General features: G+C 45.3%; 1 protein-coding gene across 6 annotated transcripts in view; it reads left to right on the forward strand.

Moving 5' to 3' along the window:
• The first annotated feature begins 8,605 nt into the window (after nucleotides 1-8,605).
• LOC138293127 (putative ferric-chelate reductase 1) overlaps nucleotides 8,606-27,154 on the forward strand; it is a 264,364-nt gene continuing 245,815 nt past the window's right edge. The window contains exons 1-2 of one of the 6 annotated variants that reach the window (XM_069232155.1): nucleotides 8,825-8,887; nucleotides 22,897-22,952. Coding sequence is in view for 3 of the 6 variants with exons in the window: in XM_069232158.1 (XP_069088259.1) it covers nucleotides 8,756-8,887 (132 nt within the window). In the remaining 3 variants the exon portion in view is untranslated. Of the gene's footprint in view, nucleotides 8,888-22,896; nucleotides 22,953-27,154 lie in introns of all 6 variants that reach the window. The other 5 variants (XM_069232154.1, XM_069232158.1, XM_069232153.1 and 2 more) reach the window with 5 other exon arrangements.

Consider the following 27,154-nt stretch of genomic DNA (forward strand, 5'->3'; position numbering starts at 1 on the left):
CCTGGCCACTGGTCCCTTCCAAAATACAGTGGCCCTAACTGCAGGGATGTCTCAGCCCATGTTCAGTCTGGTTTTGAAGAATGTAATGTGTGCATTTTTTAAACACCTGGACAGCTACATCAGGTTTCCCTAACGTGCGGATTTGGCCTATGTGAAGGCAGAGTTTTAAGCTATGGGACACATTCCACATGTAGTTGGAGCCATAGATGGCACACATGTAGCCTTGCTTCGCCCCAGTGCCAATGAACAGGTATATAGGAAAAAGAAAATCTACCACTCCATCAACATTCAGGTGGTGTGTTTTGTAGACCAGTACATTTCACAAGTCAGTGCAAAGTATCCAGGACGAGTCCATGATTCCTTCATAATGCAGAACAGCAATTTTCTATTGCTGATGGCACAAATCTACACAGAGAGCGCCAGGCTGGTTGATAAGTCAGACTTGACATGTGTTTGCAAAGCTTATCTCCTGCTATTACAATTGTGCATGTCCTCAATATATGTATGTGTTGTTCTACCTCTGTCCTTGTAGGGGACTCTGGCTATCCAAACCATCCTTGGTTGTTGACACCAATTAGGTACCCGACCATGCCAGGGGAAGTCTGCTACAATGAGGTCCATGGAAGAGCAAGGCATGTCATGGAGTGGACTTTTGGGCTCCTGAGGGCAAGATTTGGTTGCATTGATAGGTCTGGTGAAGCCTTCCTCTACTCACCCAACAAGGTATGTCAAATAATTGTTGCCTGCTGCATGCTCTACAACCTTGCCCTGAGACATCAGATACCATTCATACCAGATGAGGAGGAGCCAGCAGAACATGGGGGTGGAAATGCAGATTTGCCAAGTGATAATGAGCCAGATGAAGATGCAGGTGGAGACTTCGGGCAGATCTCATCAATGAGTACTTCAACTGACTCAAGGCAGGTGATGTCTTCTTAATGCTGAGATTTCAGTTTGTAACATAGAGTTGATGGGTAGCATGTCACCTCCTCGTTTACCATCGTCTATGAGGTTTTAGGTAGCTCCAATGCCAATGAGTGAGCTGTGTATGCAGATTGTAATTTGGCATTGTGTACTGAACAGAGTGGTCTGCAGTGTCATGATTTGTTAATGAACATTCAAAGTCACACTTGTAAACATGGCTTGTCTGAATTGATAAATGGTTTCTGCTATGTCCTATCCCTTATCTCTGCCAATCACTTTGCCGAGTTCCAGTTTGGCTCTTCATCCTAGGCAAATGACAGTATCAGAAAGAGATGGGGATTGCAGGCAGACATGAAAAGTGGACATGGCTGAAACCAGGTACTAATTGCCATGAGTCTGTGGAGTGTAACTAACATGGCCAGACAGTCAGGACACTGGGTGGGAATGTGTTTTCCCATCAGGATGACCTGTGTTTACTGAAGGTGATCAAATCGTTTCATTTGTGCGTCCATATGTGTCTGACACATTTGAAAATGTAGACCCATAGCCTCCACCAGCACAATGGTTTCTGTTGGATGTAATCTTCCTTGTACATAGTTGTCAATTTGTTCCTACTTTGCAGACCAATGTGCATGTCTCTGTGGGCTGACATAGGTGGGTGGCAAGCATACAGGTACGTGAGCGGTGTTAGTGAATGATCCCTGAACTGGGGATATCAGTACTGATCTCTATCTGTACCAGGGGGTATGATTATTAGGAAGCTAAGGTATGGGTATGTGAGAAGGCTGTACCAGGTGATACAAAGGACCAGTCTGTATGCCTCCTGGCTTGTAGGAAGACTGACATGTCCCTAACATCTGTATCCTTTGGTTTAGTAGTATATGAGACCTTAGCAAACATCCTTATGGTACTATCAGTTATATTCTATGTGCTGTTTGCATATCTAGCAATGAATGTGTGTAGATGTAGTTTACACCTGTTTTTTAAACTGTTCGAGTTACAATCCCAATGTAATGAGTCTCCTGCTGATAGAGTCCACGTGTGATGTCAATAACAAACGTTGTACAATACAGAGGGACATATTGATACTAGAGTTAGCATGCATTACAGTTGTACATGGCTGATAAATGACACTTCCACAGGACCTGTGTTTAAGTGTTAATTATTGGGGAGTGCAAAACAATATGTGTGATTAGTAACAAAAAAATAACACAAAGTAAACAGTGAAGGATTCAGTCATGGTGGCTGAAATCATCATGGTAGCTGCTATACCATTAGGAAACACAAGTCCAGTGTCCATGCACCATAGGAAAATGGAGATGGGTTTCAGAACAATCAACACAGTGTATCTGTGGCACACAAGGGGAACCAGTCATGAGAGGTTTACATCCTGGCAATAGGTTGTGTCTTGGCATCTGCTTCTCCTGGATGTCTGCCTGGACATCCATGTTTCCAGGGGGTTCCCCTGCTACAGAGGGTGAGGCGTCTGAAGTCTGTCCTGCCCCTGGCAGGGCCTCAATTCCAGTAGCAGCCGCAGATGTTGAAGGGCCTGAAGAGTCATTATTAGTGGAAGAGGCCTGATGTTGTGAGGCAGACCTACCCAGGGTAGTGTTGATCTCTCTCAGCACCCCGGCAATGGAAGTCAGGAGGGCATTTTGTGCCTGCCACTGCTGCATGACTTTCTGGTGGTTGCCCCTCTGCAGCTTTTGGATTTCCCCCTTCATGGTGATTACCTGGCCCATCATGCATTGGAAATTTTGGTAGGCTCCCAAGACTTGGGGGATGGTTTCCTGGTCAGTATTGTTCCTTTAAGCCCACATCCTCTCGCCCACATCATCCCTTCCACGCACCCTACTCCCACCTGCCTGTGCCCCTGGCACAGTGTGCCCAGTGGTGGCAGGACCATCATTGTCAGGGGTGACAAGGGGAGACTTAGGTACCCCTACTGTGGGGCACACAATGGATGAGACAGTTCTTGGGACACAGGCTTGGTGGTGAATAGTTGCCTGTGATGTTGATGCAACAGGGCTGGGAGGAGTCTCTGTGGGCAGGGTGAGGCTAGCATGTTGTTGAGTGACCAAGTGTCCGTGATGGGACAGCTTTGTCTTTCATGTCCACACATCCAGGGGTGTTGTCCTCACTGGGGCCTTCATCCAGAGGGGTCGTAAAAGTCTCTGGTATCCTGTCCCTGGTGACATTGGCAAGGTTACCAGTGGGAGAAGTGGAACACAGAGTTACTGTTACATTTAGGGTATTGTTGATGTTGTGTGAGATGCAGACAGTGCCCTAACATTATCCCCAGAAATGACAATGACAGCTGCTGCACAATTGTTGCATAGTGAAGTGTCTGACATGATACATGGCACAAAAAAGAGCTGTACAATGCACATTAGTGTCAGAGTAGGGACACAGTATGGGAGTGAGCAATAGACATTGACCTGTACATGGATGTACTACATGTACATCCACTTTGGCTTCTATATTTCCACCGAAGATGAGTACATTTCAATCTTAGAAATCCTTATTCTAAGGGCATTATAATTGGGCAATCAGCTATAGCAGTTTTTGCTTGTGATAATAGTGGGAGTGGGCCATTGCATTGCTGTCATTGGCATTAACTATTTCACACTTGCACATACAAGATGGGTTAGATTGGTAGTTAGTTTCACATGCATGACATCTCACATTTGGTGCACTGTTCAGATTTTCACAATGTTTGGATATTGCATTCTGGGTGTAGTAGTGCTATGAGTTGCCAGTACTTCACATGCCATTTCCAAAGGCTGTGGAGCAAGGTGAGTTTAGTGGACATGTAGCATGCTAGAGAGGGTACTGGAACATTTAGACAGAGTTGGGGTGGGTTAGGATGGTGAGGGAGCATGCAGGACATGACAACTGGGTGGCACGTATTTTGTGGGGTCTTACCAGACTCCACTCCCCCAGGAATTCATGTCAGGCCCTCAGGAAGAATGTTTAAGATCTTCTCCTCCCAAGATGTGAAAGTAGGGGGAGAAGGTGGGGGCCCTGATGCCTGGATGCCATTGAATCGCAAACAACTATGCACTACACTGTGTGTTTTACAGAGTTTGCGATTCCCACTGAGTCACAGTTTACCTCCTTATTAATATTCATGAGGTAGGTCGCAAGATGCGTCCCATTGAGAATAACTAAAAACTGAAAATATAAGGATAGTGGCCTGCTGGGAACATCAGATCATCATGTCTGTGTTTGTTTTTAAATAAAGTAACATGTTTCCTCAAATGTAGCCCATTTTCCTTAAAGAAAAACGGGATAAGCTTAAAAAAAAAACGTTTCATTTTTTAAGAGTAAGAAGTGATAAGTAGCACCTCTGTCTGCCTTTGAAAAACATTTTTGCATGCACTCACAAAGGGGAAAGGGTCTCTTAAGCACCCCTTCTCCTTTGCGAATGGGTACCATCAAACTAAATTTAGTGGTAAAAGCAAATGTTTTGCGACCGTATTTTGGTCGCAAAACATTCATACATACCACTGAGAGCCGCTATTAGGAAGGGACACACTTGACATGCTCCTTGCTAATACCGAATGGCTAATCCATTTTGTGATTCGGTAATAGATTACTGAATCACAAAATTGGGTTTGGTACATCCAAAAATTCCTTTTTCCAGTTGCAAACACACCGATTCCGCGAATGGGCCGTTTGCAACTAGATAAAGGCTTTGTACATGTGGACCTCAGTTGGCAATTTGTGACCCACTAGGAATCACAGCAATGATGGATACTGGCCTGGTGGGGGTCAACAGACCATAATGGCTCTCATTATGATCTCCGCGGTCCAAACAGTGGACCCCTGAGATCACTGCTGCGGCAGGACCACCAGCGCTGGCATTCCTATGACTGCCATATGATGACGTCTGGTGGCACACCGCCATTGATGGTGGTGTAAACTGCCAGACGCCATACTGGCGGTCAGTGGCAGAGATAGATGCTGCTCCACCCTCACTGCCACGTCAGCCAGACACCGCCACGCCTATTATGATGCAATAATAGGCGTGGTGGTGTATGGAGACGAAGCGCTGCTGGTGGAGTAGCATCCAGGAAGCCTGTTCTCTCCCAGAGCAGCGCCATGGAAAAGGTAAGTGCTGCCCGAGAGGGAAAATGGGGGTGGGAGGGTCCTGAACGGAGGTGGGAGAGTCGGGGTGGTGAGGGGGTTTGGGGAGGGCATACAGGGAGATCGGGGGAGGAAGGGTGGGGGTTCGAATTTCAGGGCTGGGGGGCTAGGGGCTTGTGGGGGTTGGTGGGTGTTGTAGCGGTTGGGGGGGGCTGGCGTGTCACATACTACCCCTCCAGGAAATCCCTGGTGGAAATGGGTTCATTACCCCAACGGCGGTCTATGGTCGACTGCCGGGTCGAAGGTGGCTACCTTCGGCCCTGCGGTCGACTCAGCTCTGGCGGTGGGTGGTAATGAACTGGCTGCTTTGCAGCCAGTTCAATACTTGCATCATTACATGGCGGTTGAGCACCGCCATACCATCTCCGGTCATACCGCCACCACTGACGTGGCGGTGCTCAACCGCCAAGATCATAATAAGGGCCTACGTCTGTAATTGCTTTTTAATGAAGCAAACTTTATTTTCAAATGCAAACCGTTTTCTTTAAAGGAAAAAGGGATGTAATTTAGAAAAAAAGAAAATTAAACTTTTAGGTTTTATTTGTTTGGAGTAGGATGTGGACCGTGGAACAAATGCCTGCTCCTAAATTATTTTTTTCAACATTCGCAAAGGGGGTGGGGTCCAATGGAGACTCCTCCCTATTTGCAAACAGCTACTGCTTCCTTCGAGGTGTCGGTAAAAAAATAATGTGTTGCAACCATAATTAGGTCGCAAAACATTATTACATACCTCTATGAATTAGTATTTGGAAGGGATCCTGAAACACGCCCCTTTCAAATACCAAATCACAAACCCCAAATTGCAATTCAGTAATATGTTACTAAATCATAGTTTGGTTTTGTACATTAGAAACAGCTTTTTTGTGGCTGCAGAAGGCCTGATTATGCGAATCGGGCTACTTGCGACATCCAAAAAAGATTCGCACATGAGGCCGGAAGTGCCATCTTCCTCAGATAAACATCATTGCCTTTAAAAACCTCACTATCAAGAAGCCCAAGACTCATGTTCCTACTAAAACTACAAAGGATGCCTATAAATGTTAAATTCAATTGCTACATGATTCCCAGTGGAATTTCACTACTCATTCAAAATGATATCCTAATCCATACCCTGACACTATCACGCATGACACCAGTTTACTGTCTGACAAACGTGAGGTTACACATAAAAAATGGTGTCCTTCTAAGCATGCCCCAAATCTCTTTTGTAAAAAGAGGACACACTTTTGAAGCCCAGGCACTAGATCACCCTAGTGACTCTGTTGTTATTTCAACAGGAAACAACAAATAAGCAGAGATGTTTTACAGCATAGGAAAAGTTGGCAACTGCCCAGGGCTCCCACGCATAGGCTCTGAAAGTAGGGTGATGACTATACCTAGGTTCAGAAGGTGAATGAGCAATCAAGATACCTTTAAATGATGTTCTTATTTGGTCACATTTCCTTTGCCTTCAAAGACGAGAAAAACTGTGACCCACGCCCTCGTCACAAGCCGCTTGGACTACGGAAACACCCTATATGCAGGAACCACCGAAAAACTCCAGAAACGTCTTCAGTGAATACAAAATGCCTCTGCACGCCTCATCCTCGACTTACCCCGCCACAGCCACATCTCCGCCCACCTGAGACACCTGCACTGGCTTCCTGTCAACAAAAGGATCACCTTCAGGCTTCTCACCCACGCACACAAAGCCCTCCACAACAAGGGACCCGAATACCTCAACCGTTGCCTCAGTTTCTACACGCCCACCCGTCAACTTCGCTCCGCCGGCCTCGCACTCGCCACCGTCCCTCGGATCCGCCGCACCACGGCAGGTGGGAAATCCTTCTCCTACCTGCCGGCCAAGACATGGAACTCCATCCCCGCCAACCTCAGGACCACCCAGGACCACCTCGCATTCCGGAGGCAGCTCAAGACCTGGCTCTTCGAGCAGCAGTAACCCCAGCGCCTTGAGACCCTCACGGGTGAGTAGCGCGCTTTATAAATATTATTGATTGATTGATCAGTGAAAGGTAGTCAATGGAGTTCAAGCACAAGGTTTAAAGTTCTTTCTTTAAATGTAGTTTTATGTATTTAATGGTAAGGAGGGAAAATACCCACTTCAAGTGATTTAAATATTTTTTGTACTGGTTAGTCATTGGCTATGTCAGAGAAAAACCAACAGGGTGGCAACCCAAATTTATGCTGCTTAGAATTATCCAGTGCACACAAGGATTCCTCCAAATCTGATGTGGCCAGGGCTTCGAAGGGCATGAAATGGATGCAATAGGGGGATCCTATATTCATATCCACTGGTGGTGGCTGCCACTCCAATATAGAACTAGCCTTTTCTCAATTTGGAGGTGAGGAGTGGGGATAAAGGGTAAGTAGTAAAATAAAGGACATAAGGAAGGACACAAAAAGACTTATAGAAGAGTCAGAAGCTAATACGTAGAGTAGTGAGATGAGATCAGGAGCTCTTGGACTTGATAAACGAAGTGTGAGATTCTCTATGTTCCTGCCAGTGGGTCACAAAGGTGTTCAGACAACATGCACATCCACTCCTTGGCCTCTCAGTAGAGTGTACAGGCAACAGTTCCATATACGCCAGTTTTAATTATGATTCTGTAGATAAGTTTATGAAGTAAAATATATTTTTTCTTTTACATGTGAGAAGGGAGAGTGAATGTGTACCTCTTTGTGTGTGTGGAGCACAGAGTAAAGATGAGGTGAAGCAAGACCTTCATAAAGATGGAGATAATGTGAGAGTTAAAGAGTATCACTAGGATGGAGATAATGTGAGAGATGAAGGATATCAGAGAGATGAAAAAGGATGCAAGTCTCTCACAGTAAAATAGTTGTGCAGCGGAGAATGGGATTAATTGGCAAACTCCAAAAATACACTACCCTGTCCAGATCGTACGTCTAATTCACAGACTCATAATTTCAGAATTGAAACATTTTTTAATTCATCTGGATCTCATAAATGTTCACCCCTAGCCACGCCAACTGGCCTATTTTGGTAAGTACCTTCCCTTTTTTTCCTCCCGTTTAAACCACTGGATTATGGGGCACATGTACGTACCATTTTTCCTGTCGCAAACGGCCCGATTCTATTTACCGAATTGCAAAATACGTTTTTGAGTCGCAATTAGGAAGGGGCGTTCCAGCGCAATGTAGCACTGTTTTGTGACTGTGAATGTGGTCACAAAACAATTGCAGTAACCCATTCGCAAACGGGAAGGGGGCCCCATGGGACCTCTTCCATTTTGTGAATGGCAGCAAAAATATTTTTTCAGACCGGACCACTGCCTGCTCTGAAAAATTTAAAGGAAAACTTTTCATTTTTGTTTTTGAAATGCATCTCGTTTTCCTTTAAGAAAAACGGGCTGCATTTCAAAAAAAGAAAACTGCTTTATTTAAAGGAAGTCACAGACATAGTGGTCTGCTGTCTCCAGCAGGCCACCATCCCTGTGAGGGCGGTCTTTCCCAAAAGGTTTGCAAATTGTGACCTACCTCATGAATATTCATGAGGTACATCCGGCCCTAAATGCGCTAAAAATAGTCTGGTGCACAATCTAGACCTCAATGATACCTTTTACATGTTCCCGTTTACCCTGCTTAAGAAAAATAAAATGCACCGATCGGAACCTGTAAACCTTGCCGCGCGCCCTTCCTGGTTTGTTCTTGAATAAGTGTCTTGATGTCACGCACTTTAAAGGCGCCCCGCCCATTCTATGTCTTCTATATCCTAAGAACCTCCTCTCCAGGCAGTGAGAGCGTCTTCCTCCCGTGTGCACAGCTAGAGAGCGCATCTGCTACAACCTCGGAACAGGTTTGTAATTTGATCCACTATAAATTCACTTTTTTCCCAACGTGCCTATTCTAGGTTATGAGGCGGATTTAACTATGAATAATGCCACCTTCTGCGAAGTATGGTACCATCTACTGCAGATCAGAATACAATGCGCCGGTAACTGCTCAATTGAAAGTAAAAAGCATGTTTTGAAAGCGGCCGCGGTTTTCGACCCTGCCATGCAAGGGCACCACCTGGTGCCTAGCCCACCCTCCACCACACCCCCTCTCAGCCAATGGCCAGTTGACTGCCCTAAGCGAACTTTTTGTGCCTTTTAATTTAGATTTGCACGGGAAAGGAACACCGTTTGCCTAATCTCTTTTTATGTGCTGTAGTTACGTAAAGAAAATAACCATCCCGTGCTTTCTAGCAATGCTTGCTGCCAGGGGTGACTAAGCAAATAAAGTTTCTTGGAAATTGGGAATTGCTGCCGTTCAGTTGTTATAAAAGTACTGCTTTTATGTTAAAAATAAAATAAAAACACCGAAACACGATCTTGTTCTTCGGTGCTAATTCCCACAGTAGATCCTGCTGATTGTTACAATAATTTGAAGCCAGCAGCCGGGCGGTCACTTTAAAATGCTAGTGGTAAATGTGACCTGATTGTTGTGACGGCGGAAGTCTAAGGTCGAGTTCCAAGAGACTCACAAAGATGTGTTCAAGACGGCCAGGTTCTGGGGGAGGGTGCTCGAGCCGCAATATTTCAGGTTTGACCCGAGGCGCTCCTGAAAGCTCACTGAAGCCTGCTCTCCATGGGAACAAGGGCACCAGTAGTGAGGTTTTTTGTTCATTTTCTCAGTTCAAACGAGTTCGGTTGCTTCCGCTGCTGCTACACAGCGTCACCGTGGGGTTTGCAGGTGATGTGGCGTCAACTAAAACAGCGCACACCCCAGGCGGAGACCTCGAGAACAGACTGTGTGGGAAGAGGGAAATGAGTTAGAGGTGTTATCTTGAGAAACATTAAATATATACCATGTTGCACTCAGCACAACACAGACCTCCACACACGTCCTATCAATATTTTGAAACGTGTCCGCTGTAGGCCATTGATGAGTTTATTGTGTTAGCACTGCTTGGTTTCTAACAGCACCCCACTCCAACAAAAACAACCCCACAGACATTACAGGATTATTATTTAAGTGCCTCGCTACAAGGCAGTTTAAAGTTGAAGAAATCAAGCCATAACAAGTGACTGACGTTGTTTGGCAGTCCCTTGTCATTTCTGAGTGCTCTCTAAAATAGTCACCGATTCGAGAACACTGATAGGTAAGCATGAACTAGCATCTTCTGCAACAACAACAAATGTTGAGAACAGAGTGAGTCATTATTTCTATCATTGTTCAGTATGCATTTAAATAGATAGCCTTGTGCTTCATGGATGGACAAGTCATATCCTGCTTTCCACAACAGTGTTTTCTGGGGGATTAACACAATCTGTACAGATCTCGTCCCTGTTTTGTGTCTGAATGACTGAAAAGAGCGGCCAACACGTAAAGGCTTTCCAGATATTTTTTTTTAAATAAAGTTACGTGAGCTGGACTATATTGCACACACAGTACCGAATAAAGTTTGACAAAAAAAGTTGTTTTTGTTGAAGTCTGACAGGCGGACAGAAAACGGTGGATTATGTGGAAATTCTTGAAAATCAGTAGTCATGGAAAAAGCACTGTAGGTGTATAGCTACCTAACCGTGTGTAAGAGTGCATGCCTCCCAACCACTTAGGGCGCCTTTTAGAGAATAGTATTATATGAGATGTTGTTGATGTCTAAGGTCCTGATGTAGAGTTTGGTGGAGGGGTTATTCTGTCACAAACGTGAGGGATATCCCGTCTGCCGTACTGCGATTCACACAGGATATAATGGGATCGTAATACAGCGGAAGGGATTGACGGAGTAACACGCTCACCAAACCCTAAATCAGGCCCTTAAATGTGTTGAACAGTAGGGAAAGAGAATCTAGGGAAGGGTTTCTAGGAAAGGGAAACAGAATGTGACTACATCCATCTAAGCATGAGGGCATTGCTGTAAAGTTGGGCATCCTTTATTTATTTTGAATACACTAAACGTCCCTCAATTATCTCTTGGCAGCACTGCCATTAATATTCACTCCTTTCGTACTTACTCCTACTTCACAGCCTAAATACACGTTAGCATTTTATGCCCTGCCTAGACGTTCTCCCTGCCTGCATGTGCCTTCCACACATACCCTTGGCATTAATGCATCCTCCACACATATTCCTGATATTTTACTCATCTTAATCTCTTGACATAAATGCGCCCAAACTACTGGCACCAGTGTGCATCTACATAAGTTTATAGCAGCTGTGTTTCCTTCATTCATACTCCTGCCATATTATTGGCATGTTTGTGCTGCTGATATACACATATAGTAATGCTAGGTGTCAAGACTTGTGGGTTTAATCACACCAGGCAGTGCTTAATTTGAGCCGAGGCAGGGCACCGGCACATATTTTTGAGGGCACTTATTTTTCTGCCTCAAGCATTTACTGCGAGCAAAAGACACATATGGGAAAGATGGAGAATGAGAAAAACGAAAAAGCACCACAAAGGGAGAAAACAAAGTTGCAACAGAGAGCTGAAAGGGCAGGGAGTTGGTGTAAATGGATTAAAGAGGCCCGAGATGGCTTTGGTGTTACGCTGCCTTGCCTTAGTATTCTGTCTTGCACTTTAAATGATGCAGCCACATGCTTCAGAGGAGAGCTTTGGGCAGCGGCACGATTTTATTTACAAATTAAGCAGTGATTTAAGGCATATTGTACTTAAGAGTCATGCATCCACTGAGTATTGACTCGAAACATAGAAATGCAACAGTGTTCATTGTTTTATAGAAATGTGATCACAACCATGGCAAGTACCAAGTTGAGCACATGTACAAAACTCAGGTTTTGCGACTCGCAAATTGCGAGTCAGAGCGTCTCACAATTTGCGAGTTGCAAAACCTGATGTACAAAGGTGTCAATGACACTGTTTGCGATTCCCAATGGGGTCGCAAATGACCTACCTCATGAATATTCATGAGGTAGGCCTCAATTTGCGACCCCATTGGGAATGGCCGCCCTCACAGGGATGGTGGCCTGCTGGAGACAGCAGACCACCATGTCTGTGACTGCTTTTAAATAAAGCAGTTTTAAAAAAAAAATACAGCCCGTTTTCCTTGAAGGAAAACAAGATGCATTTCAAAATGAAAAATGAAAAGTTACCTGCTCTGAAAAAATATTTCCGCTGCCATTCACAAAGGGGAAGGGGTCCCATGCGGACCCCTTCCCGTTTGCGAATGGGTTAGCACCAGTTTGAAACTGGTGCTTACTGCGATTGTTTTGCGACCGCATTTACTGTCACAAAACAATCATACATACCATCTGGATTCGGTATTAGGAAGGGACGCCCTTGTCACGCCCCTTCCTTATACAGAATCGCAAAACCCAAACTGGGATATGGTAACAAGTTACTGAATTGCAGTTTGGGCTTTGTACACCCCAAATAACATTTATCAAGTCGCAAATGGCTCAATTCGACGTTTGCGACTTGAAAAATGCTTCATACATCTGGCTCATAATGTTCCACACATGAACAATATAGCAGGGCTATAAAAAGGATGATTTGAATTTATTAAACTACCTTGGGAATTATGCCTTAATATCCAGTTCACACTAGTCAATATGTTTAGTAAGCACAGTTACATTTCAAACTGCACAAACTGTAGGGGGGGGCCTATAATCTCAAAAATGTATACATTAGGCCAGCCAAAATAAAAACAAATATATGATCTCTATGTCTGGGCCAAATCGTGACATTCAGATCGAAGGAAGGACATTCATTTAAGACAACATTAAACCCTTCGTTGCCAGGCCTTTTCCCCTCAGGTGGCAGGCCTTTTTTTGGCTATTTGGGTCAGTTCGCGCTTAGGCCCTCATAACCCTTTGTCCACATAAGCTACCCACGCCAAATCTGCATCCTTTTTCCAACATCCTAGGGATTCTAGAGGTACCCAGAGTTTGTGGGTTCCCCTGATGGAGACCAATAAATTAGCCTAAATACAGCAAAATTTGCGTTTTTGAAAAAAAAAAGGGAAAAGGGGCTGCAGATGAAGACTTGTGTTTTTTTCCCTGAAAATGGCATCTACAAAGGGTTCCCGGGGCTAAAATCACCATCTTCCCAGCTTCCAGGAACAGGCAGACTTGAATCAGAAAACCATATTTTTCAACACAATTTTGGCATTTTACTGGTACTTACCCCATTTTTACTATCTTTTGTGCTTTCAGCCTCCTTCCAGTTAGTAACAGAAATGGTGTGAAACCAATGCTTGATCCCAGAAAGCTAAACATTTCTGACAAGTAGGCATAATTCTGAATGTACCAAAGGGTCATTTGTGTAGATCCTATAAGGGCTTCCTACAGAAAATAACAGCTGAAATAAAAACATATTGAAATTGAGGTAAAAAAAACAGCCACTTTTCTCCACATTTTACTCTGTAACGTTTTCCTGCAATGTCAGATTTTTTAAAGCAATACACCGTTACGTCTGCTGGACTCTTCTGGTTGTGGGGGTATATAGGGCTTGTAGGTTCATCAAGAACCCTAGGTACCCAGAGCCAATAAATGAGCTGCACCTTGCAATTGGTTTTCATATCATACCGGGTATACAACAATTCATTTGCTGAAATATAAAGAGTGAAAAATAGGTATCAAGAAAACCTTTGTATTTCCAAAATGGGCACAAGATAGGGTGTTGAGAAGCAGTGGTTATTTGTACATCTCTAAATTCCGGGATGCCCGTACTAGCATGTGAATTATAGGGCATTTGTCAAATAGTTGTGTTTTTTACACACTGTCTTACATTTGGAAGGAAAAAATGTAGAGAAAGACAAGGGGCAAAAACACTTGTTTTGCTATTCTGTGTTCCCCCAAGTCTCTTGATAAAAATGGTACCTCACTTGCGTGGGTAGTCCTAATGCTCGCGACAGGCAACGTAACATGGACATATCACATTTTTACATTGAAATCATACGTGTTTTTTGCAAAGTCCCTAGCTGTAGATTTTGGCTTCTAGCTCAGCCAGCACCTAGGGAAACCTACCAAACCTGTGCATTTTTGAAACTAGACTGTTACCCCCTTCAGTTGGGGTGAGGGCATAACCATGCCCATACTGGTTGGTAGCCTCCACCACACTATTTTATTTTTTTAAATTCCCTGGCACCTAGTAGACTTTATTCCCCTCCGGGGTGTGGATCGGGGTAATTGCCCCATCTGCCCACTGGTGGGCAGAACAACTTTGTCCCCATTTATTTGGGGTGGGGGTATGGCCATACCCCCACCCTCTTATTTTGAAAAAAAATCTTACCTGGTCTCTGGTGGGCTTTCCGCCCCCCCTTGGGTGCAGATGGGCCTTCCAAAAATAGGCTGATCTGCCCCCAAGTGGGACAGATATGGCCAATAGTAATGTGCCCCCATGGGGGAGCGACCCTTTCCCAAGGGGCTGCCCTCCCAAACAAAACACACATATACACACACCAATCCCTGGTGCCTAAGTGGTTTCTGCTCCTCTGAGGGGCAGATCGGCCTAATAGAAATAAGCCGATCTGGCCCCAAGGGTAGCAGAAATGCCCTAAAATAAATTTTCCCCCCAAGGGATGCGACCCTTGCAAAAGGGGTCGCTCCCTTGCATGAAATTGACGCAAAAAAATTAAAATCCCTGGTGTCTAGTGGTTTCGGGGGCAAATTGGCCTAATAAAAATAGGCTGATCTGCCCCCCAGGGAGGCAGAAATGGACTAAATACAATTTACCCCCCAGGGGAGTGACTCTTGCCTAAGGGGTCGCTCCCCATATATAAAAAATAAAATAAAGAAAGAAAATATATATCCCCGGTGTCTAGGGGTTTCTGCCCCCCAGGGGCTGATCAGCCTAATTATAATAGCCCGATCTGCCCCCAGGGGGGGCAGAAAAGGCCTAAAAATATTTTGCCCCCTTGGGGAGCGGCCCATGCCCAAGGGGCCGCACCCCTCATTCAATAATATAAAAAAAAATGTATCTGGTGTCTAGTAGTTTCTGCCCCCCTGGGGGGCAGATTGGCCTAATAAAAATAGTATATTGCCCCCCGGGGAGTGGCCTTGCCTAAGGGGTCGCTCCCCACATATAAAAAAAAATAAACAAACCAAAAAAATATATATACCAGGGGCCATATTTATACTTTTTGACGCTAAACTGCGCTAACGCAGTTTAGCGTAAAAAAAATTAGCGCCGTCTAACGCCATTCTGAAGCGCCATGCGGGCACCGTATTTATAGAATGGCGTTAGCCGGCGTTAGCCGACCGGCGCTGCCTGGTGTGCGTGGAAAAAAACCACGTACACCAGGCAGCGCCGGCGTAGGGGAAAATGGCGTATGGGCGTCTCAAAATGGGGCAAGTCAGGTTGAGTCAAAAAAATCGCCTTAACCTGATTTGCGCCATTTTTTTACGACGCCCATCCCCCATTAACATGACTCCTGTCTTAGCAAAGACAGGAGTCATGCCCCCTTGCCCAATGGCCATGCCCAGGGGACTTCTGTCCCCTGGGCATGGTCATTGGGCATAGTGGCATGTAGGGGGGCACAAATGAGGCCCCCCTATGCCACAAAAAAAAAAAAAAAAAAAACTTACCTGAACTTACCTTAATGTCCCTGGGGTGGGTCCCTCCATCCTTGGGTGTCCTCCTGGGGTGGGGCAAGGGTGGCAGGGGGTGTCCCTGGGGGCAGGGGAGGGCACCTCTGGGCTCATTCTGAGCCCACAGGTCCCTTAACGCCTGCCCTGACCCAGGCGTTAAATTCAGGCGCAAATGCGGGGTTTTTTGCCCCGCCCACTCCCGGGCGTGATTTTTGCCCGGGAGTATAAATACCATGCACATGCCTGGGAGTCATTTTTTAAGACGGGAACGCCTCCCTTGCATATCATTAACGCAAGGAAGGTGTTCACGCCCAAAAATGACACTAACTCCATGAACTTTGGCGCTAGACGCGTCTAACGCCAAAGTATAAATATGGCGTTAGTTTTGCGCCGAATTTGCGTCGAAAAAAACGACGCAAATTCGGCGCAAACGGAGTATAAATATGCCCCCAGGTGTCTAGCGGTTTCTGCCCCCCCCCCGGGGGCAGATAGGCCGCTCCCCTTATGCATACATGACAGAAATGCTGAGAAAGACATCAAAGGAAAGGAAAGGCCTTTCCTCTCCTTTGATGCCTTTCTCAGCCCCTCCACATGATCGGAGGAGAAATGCAGAAGCATTTCTCCCCTGATCGGCACTGGAAGCTGAGTTTCCAGCTCAGAGGGGCAGGCCTCTGATAAGGTCAGCCCACGATCGCACGTTGGTGTCATCAGATGCCATGGGGGGGTTAAGGGGTGGGGGTGCCCAGGGGAGGGGGATGCGAGGCCCCCAGGGGGAGCACTAGCGCTTTGCCCAAGGGCCCCTTCTTAGAAGTAATGGTTACGTCCTGGGCACCCAAGCGGTGCTGCCCAGGACATAACCGCTGTGTCTATACCACCTGAGGGGTTAAAATCTTACAGGCCTGTGTAATGTTTGTCAGTACTGAGGACAAACAATGCCCACACTCTAGGGCCCTTCCTCTAATGCTATAGATCATTCTTATAATAAAAACAGCATTTACAATGCACTAGGTTTCACATTTACTTGAGTTTGAGCTATTGGCATTGTAAATGCATAACTTGACTTTTTGCCACATTAATTGGTCAACCCTGCCGCATATTTAGGTCCTTTCTACCACAGAATTCCAATGGCCATGCATATAACTAAAGGGCCAGTAGGCCCACTGGAATATTTTTTTTAAACAAGGCCCTTAAAACACAAACTACTTCTAGGTGCAAAACATATTTACTTGGCAGTTGATACAGGTGATATTGCTTGCGGGGCAATTAATAAATAATTGTACTCCAAGAATGCATGCTTACTGGATCACTGTCCCATTACTGCAGTCTGGAGAGTCGAACAAAATGCCCAGGATTTTTCACACGCTTGAGGAGAGCCACCTCACATGATATTAATGATCCACAGTCAGTCTTGTACTGAAATATTAGTTATAAAATATTGACCATTGTACAGCATATTCAACCATAAGCTCTCCTCGAGGTTAGTTTTATAAATACACACACACCCACACAGATTCAAATGTGTGTAGTTCATCTAGTCAGGTTTCATCTCTGTATTCACAGCTTGTATCCCATTATCAAAATAAAACTAAAAGTCCCAGAATGCAAAGCAGAAACATAATCTAAATGAGCAAATCACGTTTTGAACTAGGGAGCTGAACAACTCTACAAATACTACTCTGTGGGCTGGCTTCCAACTTAACAAAATTACCATTGGAATGCCCGTTTGAATAGTGGTGTATCACAGTAAAGACACAGCAAAGCCAGGATTTTAGGACCATACCTTTCATCACGGACTGCAGCTACAGCTCATGAGCTGGGGTTGGCTGCTTGCACAGGGTTTGGAAGCGGCATCAGTGCACACATTTCAAAGGTATTTATTAAGGGGTTCAGTAAAGTTGTAATATTGCACTCAAATAACTCATTATTCATGGAGGCCCAAAAAACAAACATCTTCAAAGCAGAAAATAGCTTTAAAGTGCTATGAAGTACCACAGCTGCAGCATCATTCTAAAGCCATCTACAGCTTCTTTATTCCATGTCCAGCCACTTCCAGCCTCTGCAGCTCACTTTTACAGCTGTGTATTTTCCATTTGTGACGTTTTTCTGTTTAGAGTGCATCTAATGTAGAAATGTCAAAATAACTCCTAGGATAAATGTTCTTTCTAGAGAGAGAACGTACGTCTGTCTAATGGAAGCTTGAAATCATCATAAGGTAGCGCAGAGGGTTAATATGCCTACTGCAAATAATGTGCACTAGCCAGATCGTAGACTACATACAATGAAAAAAATGTCAAAATAACTTGTGATTAATGTTTCTGGATAGAGAACATAGGGCCAGATGCAGGAAACAAATAGCGAGTCGCAAACGGCAAAAATTGCTGCATATGCGGTCGCAAATGGTGTCGCAGTTACCATCCACTTCAAGTGGACGGTAACCCACTCACAAATTGGAAGGGGTCCCCATGGGACCCCTTCCACTTTGTGAATGGACCCACAAATATTTTTTCAGGGTAGGTAGTGGTCCAAAGGACCACTACCTGCCCTGAAAAAAAAACGAAACTAAAGGTTTCGGATTTTTTTTTAAGTGCAGCTCGTTTTCCTTTAAGGAAAACGGGCTACACTTAAAAAAAAAAAAAAACTGCTTTATTGAAAGCAGTCACGAACATGGAGGTCTGCTGACGACAGCAGGCCTCCATGTTTGCGAGTGCCTAGACTCGCTATGGGGCCGCAATTTGTGACCCACCTCATGAATATTAATTAGGTGGGTCATTGCGACCCCATAGCGAGTCGCAGACGGTGTCTGAGACACCGTACTGCATACCAATTTGCGAGTTGCAAATTGCGAGTCGCATGGACTCGCAATTTGCAACTCGCAAATTTTCTTTTTCCTACATCTGGCCCATAGTCTTAATGCAGTTTTATCTAATGGAAGCTTGGACTCATAAGGTAGCACAGAAGGTTAATGTTCTTTCTGGAGAGAGAAAATACTTTTTTATTGTGGAAGCTTGGACTCATTATAAGGTAGCACAGAGGTTTAAAATGCTTGGTGCAAAAACATCACATAGTTCATATAATGTAAAAATGTAATAATAACTCTGGTGATTAATGTTCTTTTTGGAGAGAGAACGTACTTTTGTCTAGTGGAAGCCTGGAGTCATCATAAGGTTGCGCAGAGTGTTAATGTGCCTGCTACAAAGAACGTGTACTTGTCAGATCACAAAGTGCATATAATGTAAAAATGTCAAAATAACTCTGGCGATTAATGTTCTTTGTGGAAACAGAACATCGTTTTATCTAGTGGAAGCTTGGATTCATCATAAGGTAGTGCAGAGGGTTAATATGCCTGCTGCAAAGAATGTGTACTAGGCAGATCACAGAGTATATCTATGTAAGAATGTCAAAATAACTCTAGTGATTAATGTTCTTTTTGGAGAGAGAACATACTCTTGTCTAATAGAAGCTTGGACTCTTAAGCCAGCACAGAGGGTTAATGTGCCTGCTGCAAAGAACATCTACTAGGCACATTACAGGTTTGTGAAACATAGTGGGAGCCAACAATGTTGTCTATCTATAAACAAGGCTCGTTCTCAAGAGCCGAAACGCGTCAGATTTCATGGCAGCTCGTCAATTCCTGAGTGTAGGAGGCTGGCCTGGCTTATAGTGGGTACCTGATGGTACTTACATCTTGTGCCAGGTCAGTTATCCCTTATTAGTAGATTAGTAGTGTTCTAGCAGCTTAGGTTGATACAGGTAGCTATAGCAGAGCAGCTTAGGCTGAACCAGGAGACATGCAAAGCCCATACTATACCAATTATATCATATAGCACTATATCACAAGAAAACACAATACACAGAGTTACTAAAAATAAAGGTACTTTATTTTAGTGACAATATGCCAAAAGTATCTCAGAGGATATACTCCCTTAGAAGGTAAGTAAAATACACAAAATATACACACAAACCAAAATCAGGTAAGTAAAACACTTAGAAAATTAGTGCAACCACTGTAGAACACAATAGAATGTAATAGGAGAAAATAGGCCTAAGGGCAACACAAACGATATACTCCAAAAGTGGAATGCGAACCACAAATGGACCCCAGGCCTAGTGTAGTGTATAGAGGGTCGCTGGAAGTGTAAGAAAACACTAAGGGCCTGATTCTAACTTTGGAGGACGGTGTTAAACCGTCCCAAAAGTGGCGGATATACCACCTACCGTATTACGAGTTCCATGGGATATAATGGACTCGTAATACGGTAGGTGGTATATCCGCCACTTTTGGGACGGTTTAACACCGTCCTCCAAAGTTAGAATCAGGCCCTAAGGGTGTCCAAGACCCTGAAAAGTAGGAGTAAAGTTACCCTACTACCCCAGAAAGACAGTAAAGTCGAGATAGGGGATTCTGCAAAGGCAACAACAGACTGCAAAGCACTGAAGATGGATTCCTGGACCTGAGGACCTGCAAAGGAAGGGGACTAAGTCCAACAGTCATGCAAGTGTCCAAGGGGGCAGGAGGCCACTAAACCCCGGATGAAGGTGCAAAAGGGCTGCCTCCGGGTGGAAGAAGCTGAAGATTCTGCAACAACGGAAGGGCCAGGAACTTCTCCTTTGGTCAGAAGATGTCCCACGGCGTGCTGGAGGATGCAGAGTTGATTCCATGCAGAAAGACCGCAAACAAGCCTTGCTAGCTGCAAGAGTCGCGGTTGAAGATATTGGGTGCTGCCAAGGCCCAGGAAGTACCAGGAGGACGCCCCTTGGAGGAGGAGACAGAGGGAGCACTCAGCAACAGAGAGAGCCCATGCAGAAGCAGGCAGCACCCGCAGAAGCACTTGAACAGGCGTTCAAGAAATTTGAGCACGGCGGTCATCTCAGCACAACAAAAGAGGGTCCCACGAAGTGGGTGGTCAACTCAGTGAGTTGAGCAATGCAGGACGGACTGCTGGGGACCTGGGCAGTTCTGTGCATGAAGGCATCCTTGCAAGAGTACACAGAAGCCCTAGCAGCTGCAGATCACACAGTACAAAGGATTACTGCCTGGCGTGGGGAGGCAAGGACTTACCTCCACCAAATTTGGAAAGAAGGACCACTGGACTGTCGGGGTCACTTGGATCCAGCTCCAGTGTTCCAGGGACCATGCTCATCAAGATGAGAGGGGGACCCAGATGACTGGTGATGCAGACGTTTGGTGCCTGCGTTGGCAGGGGGAAGATTCCGTCGACCCATGGGAGATTTCTTCTTGGCTTCCAGTGCAGGGTGAAGGCAGACAGCCCTCAGAGCATGCACCATCAGGAAACAGTCGAGAAAGCCGCAAGGATTAGGCACTACAATGTTGCTGGTAGTCTTCTTGCTACTTTTTTGCGGTTTTGCAGGCGTCCTGGAGCAGTCAGCGGTTGATCCTTGGCAGAAGTCAGAGAGAAGTGCAGAGGAACTCTGGTGAGCTCTTGCATTCGTTATCTGAAGAGAAACCCACAGGAGAAACCCTAAATAGCCCTCAGAGGAGGATTGGCTACCTAACCAAGTAAGAGCCTATCAGGAGGGGTCTCTGACATCACCTGCTGGCACAGGCCACTCAGAGGCCTCCATTGTTCTCTCACACCTCTGCATTCAAGATGGCAGAGGTCTGGGGCACACTGGAGGAGCTCTGGGCCCGACCCCTGGGGTGGTGATGGACAGGGGAGTGGTCACTCCCCTTTCCTTTGTCCAGTTTCGCACCAGAGCAGGGTCTGGGGGCTCCCTGAACCGGTGTAGACTGGATTATGCAAGGAGGGCACCATCTGTGCCCTTCAAAGAATTTCCAGAGGCTGGGGGAGGCTACTCCTCACCAGCCCTTAACACTTATTTCCAAAGGGAGAGGGTGTAACACCCTCTCTTAAAGGAAATCCTTTGTTCTGCCTTCCTGGGACTGGGCTGCGCAGACCCCAGGAGTGGGGAAACCTGTCTGAGGGTTGGCATCAGCGATACCTGCAGAGAAAACCCCAGAGAGCTAGTTTGGCAGTACCCAGGGTCCATGCTGGAGCCCCGGGGATGCATGGGATAGGCTCCCCAATACCAGATTTGGCTTCGTGGGACAATTCCATGATCTTAGACATGTTACATGTCCATGTTCGGAGTTACCATTGTGAAGCTACACATAGGTATTGACCTATATGTAGTTCACACTTGTAATGGTGTCCCTGCACTCACAAAGTCTAGGGAAATTGCCCTGAACAATGTGGGGGCACCTTGGCTAGTGCCAGGGTGCCCTCACACTTAGTAACTTTGCAACTAACCTTCACTAAGTGAGAGTTAGACATATAGGTGACTTATAAGTTACTTAAGTGCAGTGTAAAATGGCTGTGAAATAACGTGGATGTTATTTCACTCAGGCTGCAGTGGCAGTCCTGTGTAAGAATTGTCTGAGCTCCCTACGGGTGGCAAACGAAATGCTGCAGCCCATGGGGATCTCCTGGAACCCCAATACACTGGTTACCTAGGTACCACATACTAGGGAATTATAAGGGTGTTCCAGTGGGCCAATCAGAATTGGTAAATCTAGTCACTAGCCTGCAGTGACAATTTTAAAAGCAGAGAGAGAATAAACCTGAGGTTCTGGTTAGCAGAGCCCCAGTGATACAGTTAGGCACCACACAGGGAACACATACACGGCATATGTTATGAGCACTGGGGTCCTGGCTAGCAGGATCCCAATGACACAGGCAAAAACAAACATACACACAAGTAAAAATGGGGGTAACATGCCAGGCAATATGGTACTTTCCTACACTGAGGTAGGTGATTTCCTGCACCTTTTCTTTCCCACCCACTATGGTTTGCTTTGTGGTCGTTTTTGACTTTCTTTCTGTAGGGTGGTTTGTGAGTGCACAAAGCGTGGTGGTTGCTGCAGGTTTTTGTTAAATGATAGAAGCAGGTGGTGTTGCTAGTATTGCATGATTCAGAACAGTTAATTAAAGATGATCCACATTTTCCTGTGCCTCTATGCACATGTACAATCACTTGTTCATCTTCCTCACTTCCAAGACATTTGGGAACCTTTCTTTTCCCATATCTCTTGTTGTGGGCCTCAATCAGAGTCCAATCCATATGAAGATCAGCAGAAAGGGAGCTTGTGGAGGATGGGGGAATGCTCTTGATTTTCCATGCAGGAGATGCTGGAGCCAAAGTGTCAATGGAACAGCAGTCAAAACAATATCTTGCTCTGTAGCAAGCTCTACTGCTTGCTCTGCTTCTACCTCAAGTAATAGATTGTAGTAACTGTTGAGTTTCCTGTGAAGATTCCATTTTCTCCTGAGACAATTTGATTTCTGATTCACTTTTCTCCTGCCACTACAGTGCAAAGAGACATCTGGTTTGGTTTTGGTGGTGGCGGTACCATTGTTGGTCCAGTGGTAAGTCTAGTCCCATGTTTCTTCCAGTGGAGTGTGCAGCTGCTAGGACATGCTTCTGGAAAAAGGATACGGTTTAGATGCCAGTGGTTGCTCTGGCAACAGACCTCTTCTCCCCACTGGTGTAGTGAATCCCAGTTTGTTTGAATGGGAAATAGTAGTTATCTTAGCGTTTGGCTTACAGACTTGTGCCCCTGTCACCTGGTGACTTTTACCCTACTTAGCTTGCTCTGTTTTAGTTCATTTTTTAAATTATAGCTTTTAAGATGGCTGGTTTATTTCTAGTTAGGCCAGTGGTTTAGTTTCATGTTATCAATGCCACTGTGCTAGGGCGTCAATATCAAGCGACAAAGATAAACAATCTGTAAGTGTTCACATTAGGTACTTTCCCTCTTCACGCCTTCGAGGTAATTATTTACATAAATTACTATCCCAAGCATGTCTTGTTATCTATTGTTTGGGAACAGACCTACGTCATCTGTATAAATGCACCTCACTTAGACAGAGGGATTCCGACCAGATGCCATCGCTGCTAATGATGCTGCACGTCGCCTTGATGTTGACCCAGTCTTCGTGTCCCTACGGATTCTGAGCTAAAGACCTAGTAACATGGTTGGGGGTTCTTCTCATGGACATGGCATTGGCAGATTAGGTTTAACACACCTAACTCTCTTCTAGGTTAGAGATTAGGTTTACATTATTAGGTTATTAGGACATATTTCACATCTCATGTTATTTTATGCTACTGCAAGATGGTGGGGGTCTTTGTATTAATGACTCTTGTCTTTACTATTCTGGTTCTTGCATTATTCATTATCCTAATCATTTCAGCCCATGCAACTTATCATAGATTGCAGTTTTGTTAAATAAAACCTATTGAAACCTTACTACATCTTCTTCATTGCCTGTGTTTGATTGAGACATGATCTTTTAGGTGAGAAAGGGGTAATCCCCATTTAACCACAGCACTCCCTGAGATGTCACACTCTTGAGTCCATGCATGAAGGCTGCCACAAATCACCTATTACTATTTGGGTTTTTGGTGAGGTGCTGCTTGTGAGCTGGGAGGGTTGGGATGACAGTTGCGATTTGATGTAGGATTGGCATAGTCGCCTACAAACATAAGTACTGTCATCCTTGAACCAGCAGTCTTGCCTAGAGCAAGAGTCAAACTACGAAAGTTAGACTTGGTAATTCTTGTCAGCACTTTAAATGTAATCATCATCATTATTATTATTATTAGAATATTATAAAATCAATTAAGTTAATATGAAAAATACTTGTGGTCTGCTGGAGCCTATATGGAAGTTGGGGGCAGGCACAAAATTGAATACATTATTATAAAAATACCTGGTGTCCCTCCAGAACCTAAGGATTACCTACGGGATGCATGTGGAGGAAGGCCAAAGTTTGAATAAATGAATATAAGAGTATTTGTTATCCTCTCAGGCCCATAGGCCTCTAGGGGAGAGAGGTATAAATCTAACAGATAAATTAATACATAGTTGCTGTCTCTCCTGAAAAAAATGGGGCTTCTGTGTGAGTCAGTGGGCAGGGTAAAAAATGGAACAAATAACGTAAACATATGTGGTGTAATTCCAGGGTCCAATGGGACCAGTATGGGAGGCAGGCAAAAAACATTTAAATTAATTAATAAATAGTTGATGTCTCTTGTGGACCCTGGGGCCCCTGGGGAAGTGAGGGTTCAGGCAAACAAATAAATAAATTAATATAAACATCAATGGTATCACTCCAGGGCCCTGCAGGAGGCATGGAAAAATCTAATTAATTAATTAATAAATAGTTTTTGTTTCTGCAGGGCCTGTGGGTCCCCTATGAGAGGCAAGCTACAGGGAACAAATCAAATAGATGGAAGCGTTTGTGACGGGTCCTAGCTACGATGCTCAGGGTTGTGCCACATAGCAAAGGAGATGTTGGTTCCTCTTGATCCACTGAATTTGGAATAGCACCTTAGACTCACTTCCAAGGGTCCAGGACTGGGGTGGCACCACTTGGCATGGAAGACTTGTGTGTTGCAGAGTCAAGGTACAGATGCAAGGAGGTTGGAAACCTGTTAAGTTCCTGAAGCTTCAGATTAGGAGGCCAGCCAACTAGGCTTTGGAGTCACTCTGGGTTCTGGGTTTAAGACATGCAGGTCCTGTCATTCTCACCCAGGCATGAGCGCAGCAGGCACCATTTCAGCACAGCAAGTCACCAGATCCTTCAGATAAAGTCCAGCAGAGTATCAGCCCTTGTAGCAGACTAGCATTCATTCTGCCTGGCAGAGTATCTACAGGACCCGAAGTGTACTGAGGTTGTAGCATCTGATTATTCTTTTATACTCCGTTGTGCCTTTGAAGAGGGGAGAAACTTCTCGAGGCATGACTTTGAAGTACACAGATGCCCTGCCTTCCTGGCCTAACTACATGGGTATGCAGACCTCTGTGTGGAGACAGGACACACCCTATTTAGTTGTGAGTAAGGTGGGGCCCAGTTCCTCCCTCCCATCCTGCCAGTGATGGTCTATCCAGTCACACTTAAGCTCTATTTTCTGTGGCTGTCTAGCAGGAATGCACAAAGTCCAACTTCCAATTACACCCAGTCATATGTCCAGTGACAGGCTGCACCTCATTGAAGCTACAGTGGAGGTTGTTCCTTCTCCTACCCTGCAGCCAGGTACTGGAACCTCCCTCTTCATCTCTGGACCTCACCCTCTCTGCTGGGATTCGGGAAAGTACTCAAGACCTGGCTGATTAACTGAATCCCCGCAGCAAGATCCTCAGCACCAGGATGCCCTCAGTGGTGATTAGCAGTGCTATACAAGTATTGTTTGATTGATTGATCCTACTTGTGTGCCTAAACTACTTCTGAAATCCATAGGTCTCAGTGAATGGCATTATCATTTTTTTGTGATGTGTGTAATGTAAGGTAGATTTGTAGAGTGCTGCTAGTCACTCGTGTGGGTAGCCAGGTGCTGAGTAGAAGAGTGTAGATGTGTGGTGAGTCTGGGCCTGAATACGGGGAATCTTGATGGTCCCGCAAGAAGACTAATTGAATAGGTGTGCATGTAGTGTGTGTTGAGAAGCATGTTGAGAAGTGTTAGAAACTGGATCTTTGTTTGGCAGTCAGGTTACCCCCTGTCCAAGCAAGGACCCTCACTCTAGTCAGGTCACACACAATCCAAAATATCCTGTTCCCACCCTCTGGCAACTTGCACTAAGCAGTCAGGCTTAACTTAGAAGGCAATGTGTAAAGTATTTGTGCAATAAATCATGCAATAACACAGTACAGCACAACAAAAATACACCACAAAGTGTTTAGAAAAATATATAACATTTTCCTGGTAAAATGCAGGTCAAAACGATTAAGATGCAATAAATATATGTTAAGATATCACTGTAAAAGTGATATAAAGTGTATTTAGTCTTTTAAAAGCAATAAATGTCTCTTTCAAGCACAAAGTACCTGGTTCGCGTTGAAAATCTCCACAAAGAACCGCAGAGGAGGAGATGTGTGGAAAACAGGAAGGTGTGCGTCGATTTCTCGTGCTGCATACAGCGATGCGTCTTTTCATTTTCACGCAAGAATGGCTTTGCGGCAATTTCCGGTACTCGGTCGTGGATCCTCTTCGTGTTGCAGGGTTTTCGGACACCCTGGGGACGATGCATGGACTTTCAGTGCTGACAGGATGAAGTCACAGGGGCTGCGTCGATCCGGTGGGCGTTGAGTGGAAATTTCTACCGCGAGGCAGGCACTGCGTCAATTCCTCTCTGGAAGTTGGGCTACATCGTTCCGGCTCAGCTGTGTGTCGATCCAGTGGGCCGTGCGTTGAATTTCCGGTCTGTTGGTGCTGCGTCGATCTTCTCGTTGCTAAGTCATGCTGCGTCGTTCCGGTTCGGAGTACAATGAATTTTTCACTGCGATGCAGGCTGTGCGTCGTTTCTGGCAGGCTGTGCGTTGATTTACGCCAGACAAGGAGTCCTTCTTGTAGAGATGAAGTCTTTTTGGTCCTGAGACTTCAGGGAACAGTAGGCAATCTCTATCCAGGCCCTTGCAGAGCACTTCTAAGCACAGCCAGAGAGCAGCAAGGCGGCAGGGCAACAGCAAGGCAATAGTCCTTCACAGAAAGCAGTTAGATGAGTCCTTTGGGCAGCCAGGCAGTTCTTCTGGTCAGGTTGCAGATTCTGGTTCAGGTTCACTTCTCC

This window comes from Pleurodeles waltl, chromosome 4_2 (genome assembly GCF_031143425.1).
Source record: "Pleurodeles waltl isolate 20211129_DDA chromosome 4_2, aPleWal1.hap1.20221129, whole genome shotgun sequence".
Classification (NCBI taxonomy): Eukaryota; Metazoa; Chordata; class Amphibia; order Caudata; family Salamandridae; genus Pleurodeles; species Pleurodeles waltl.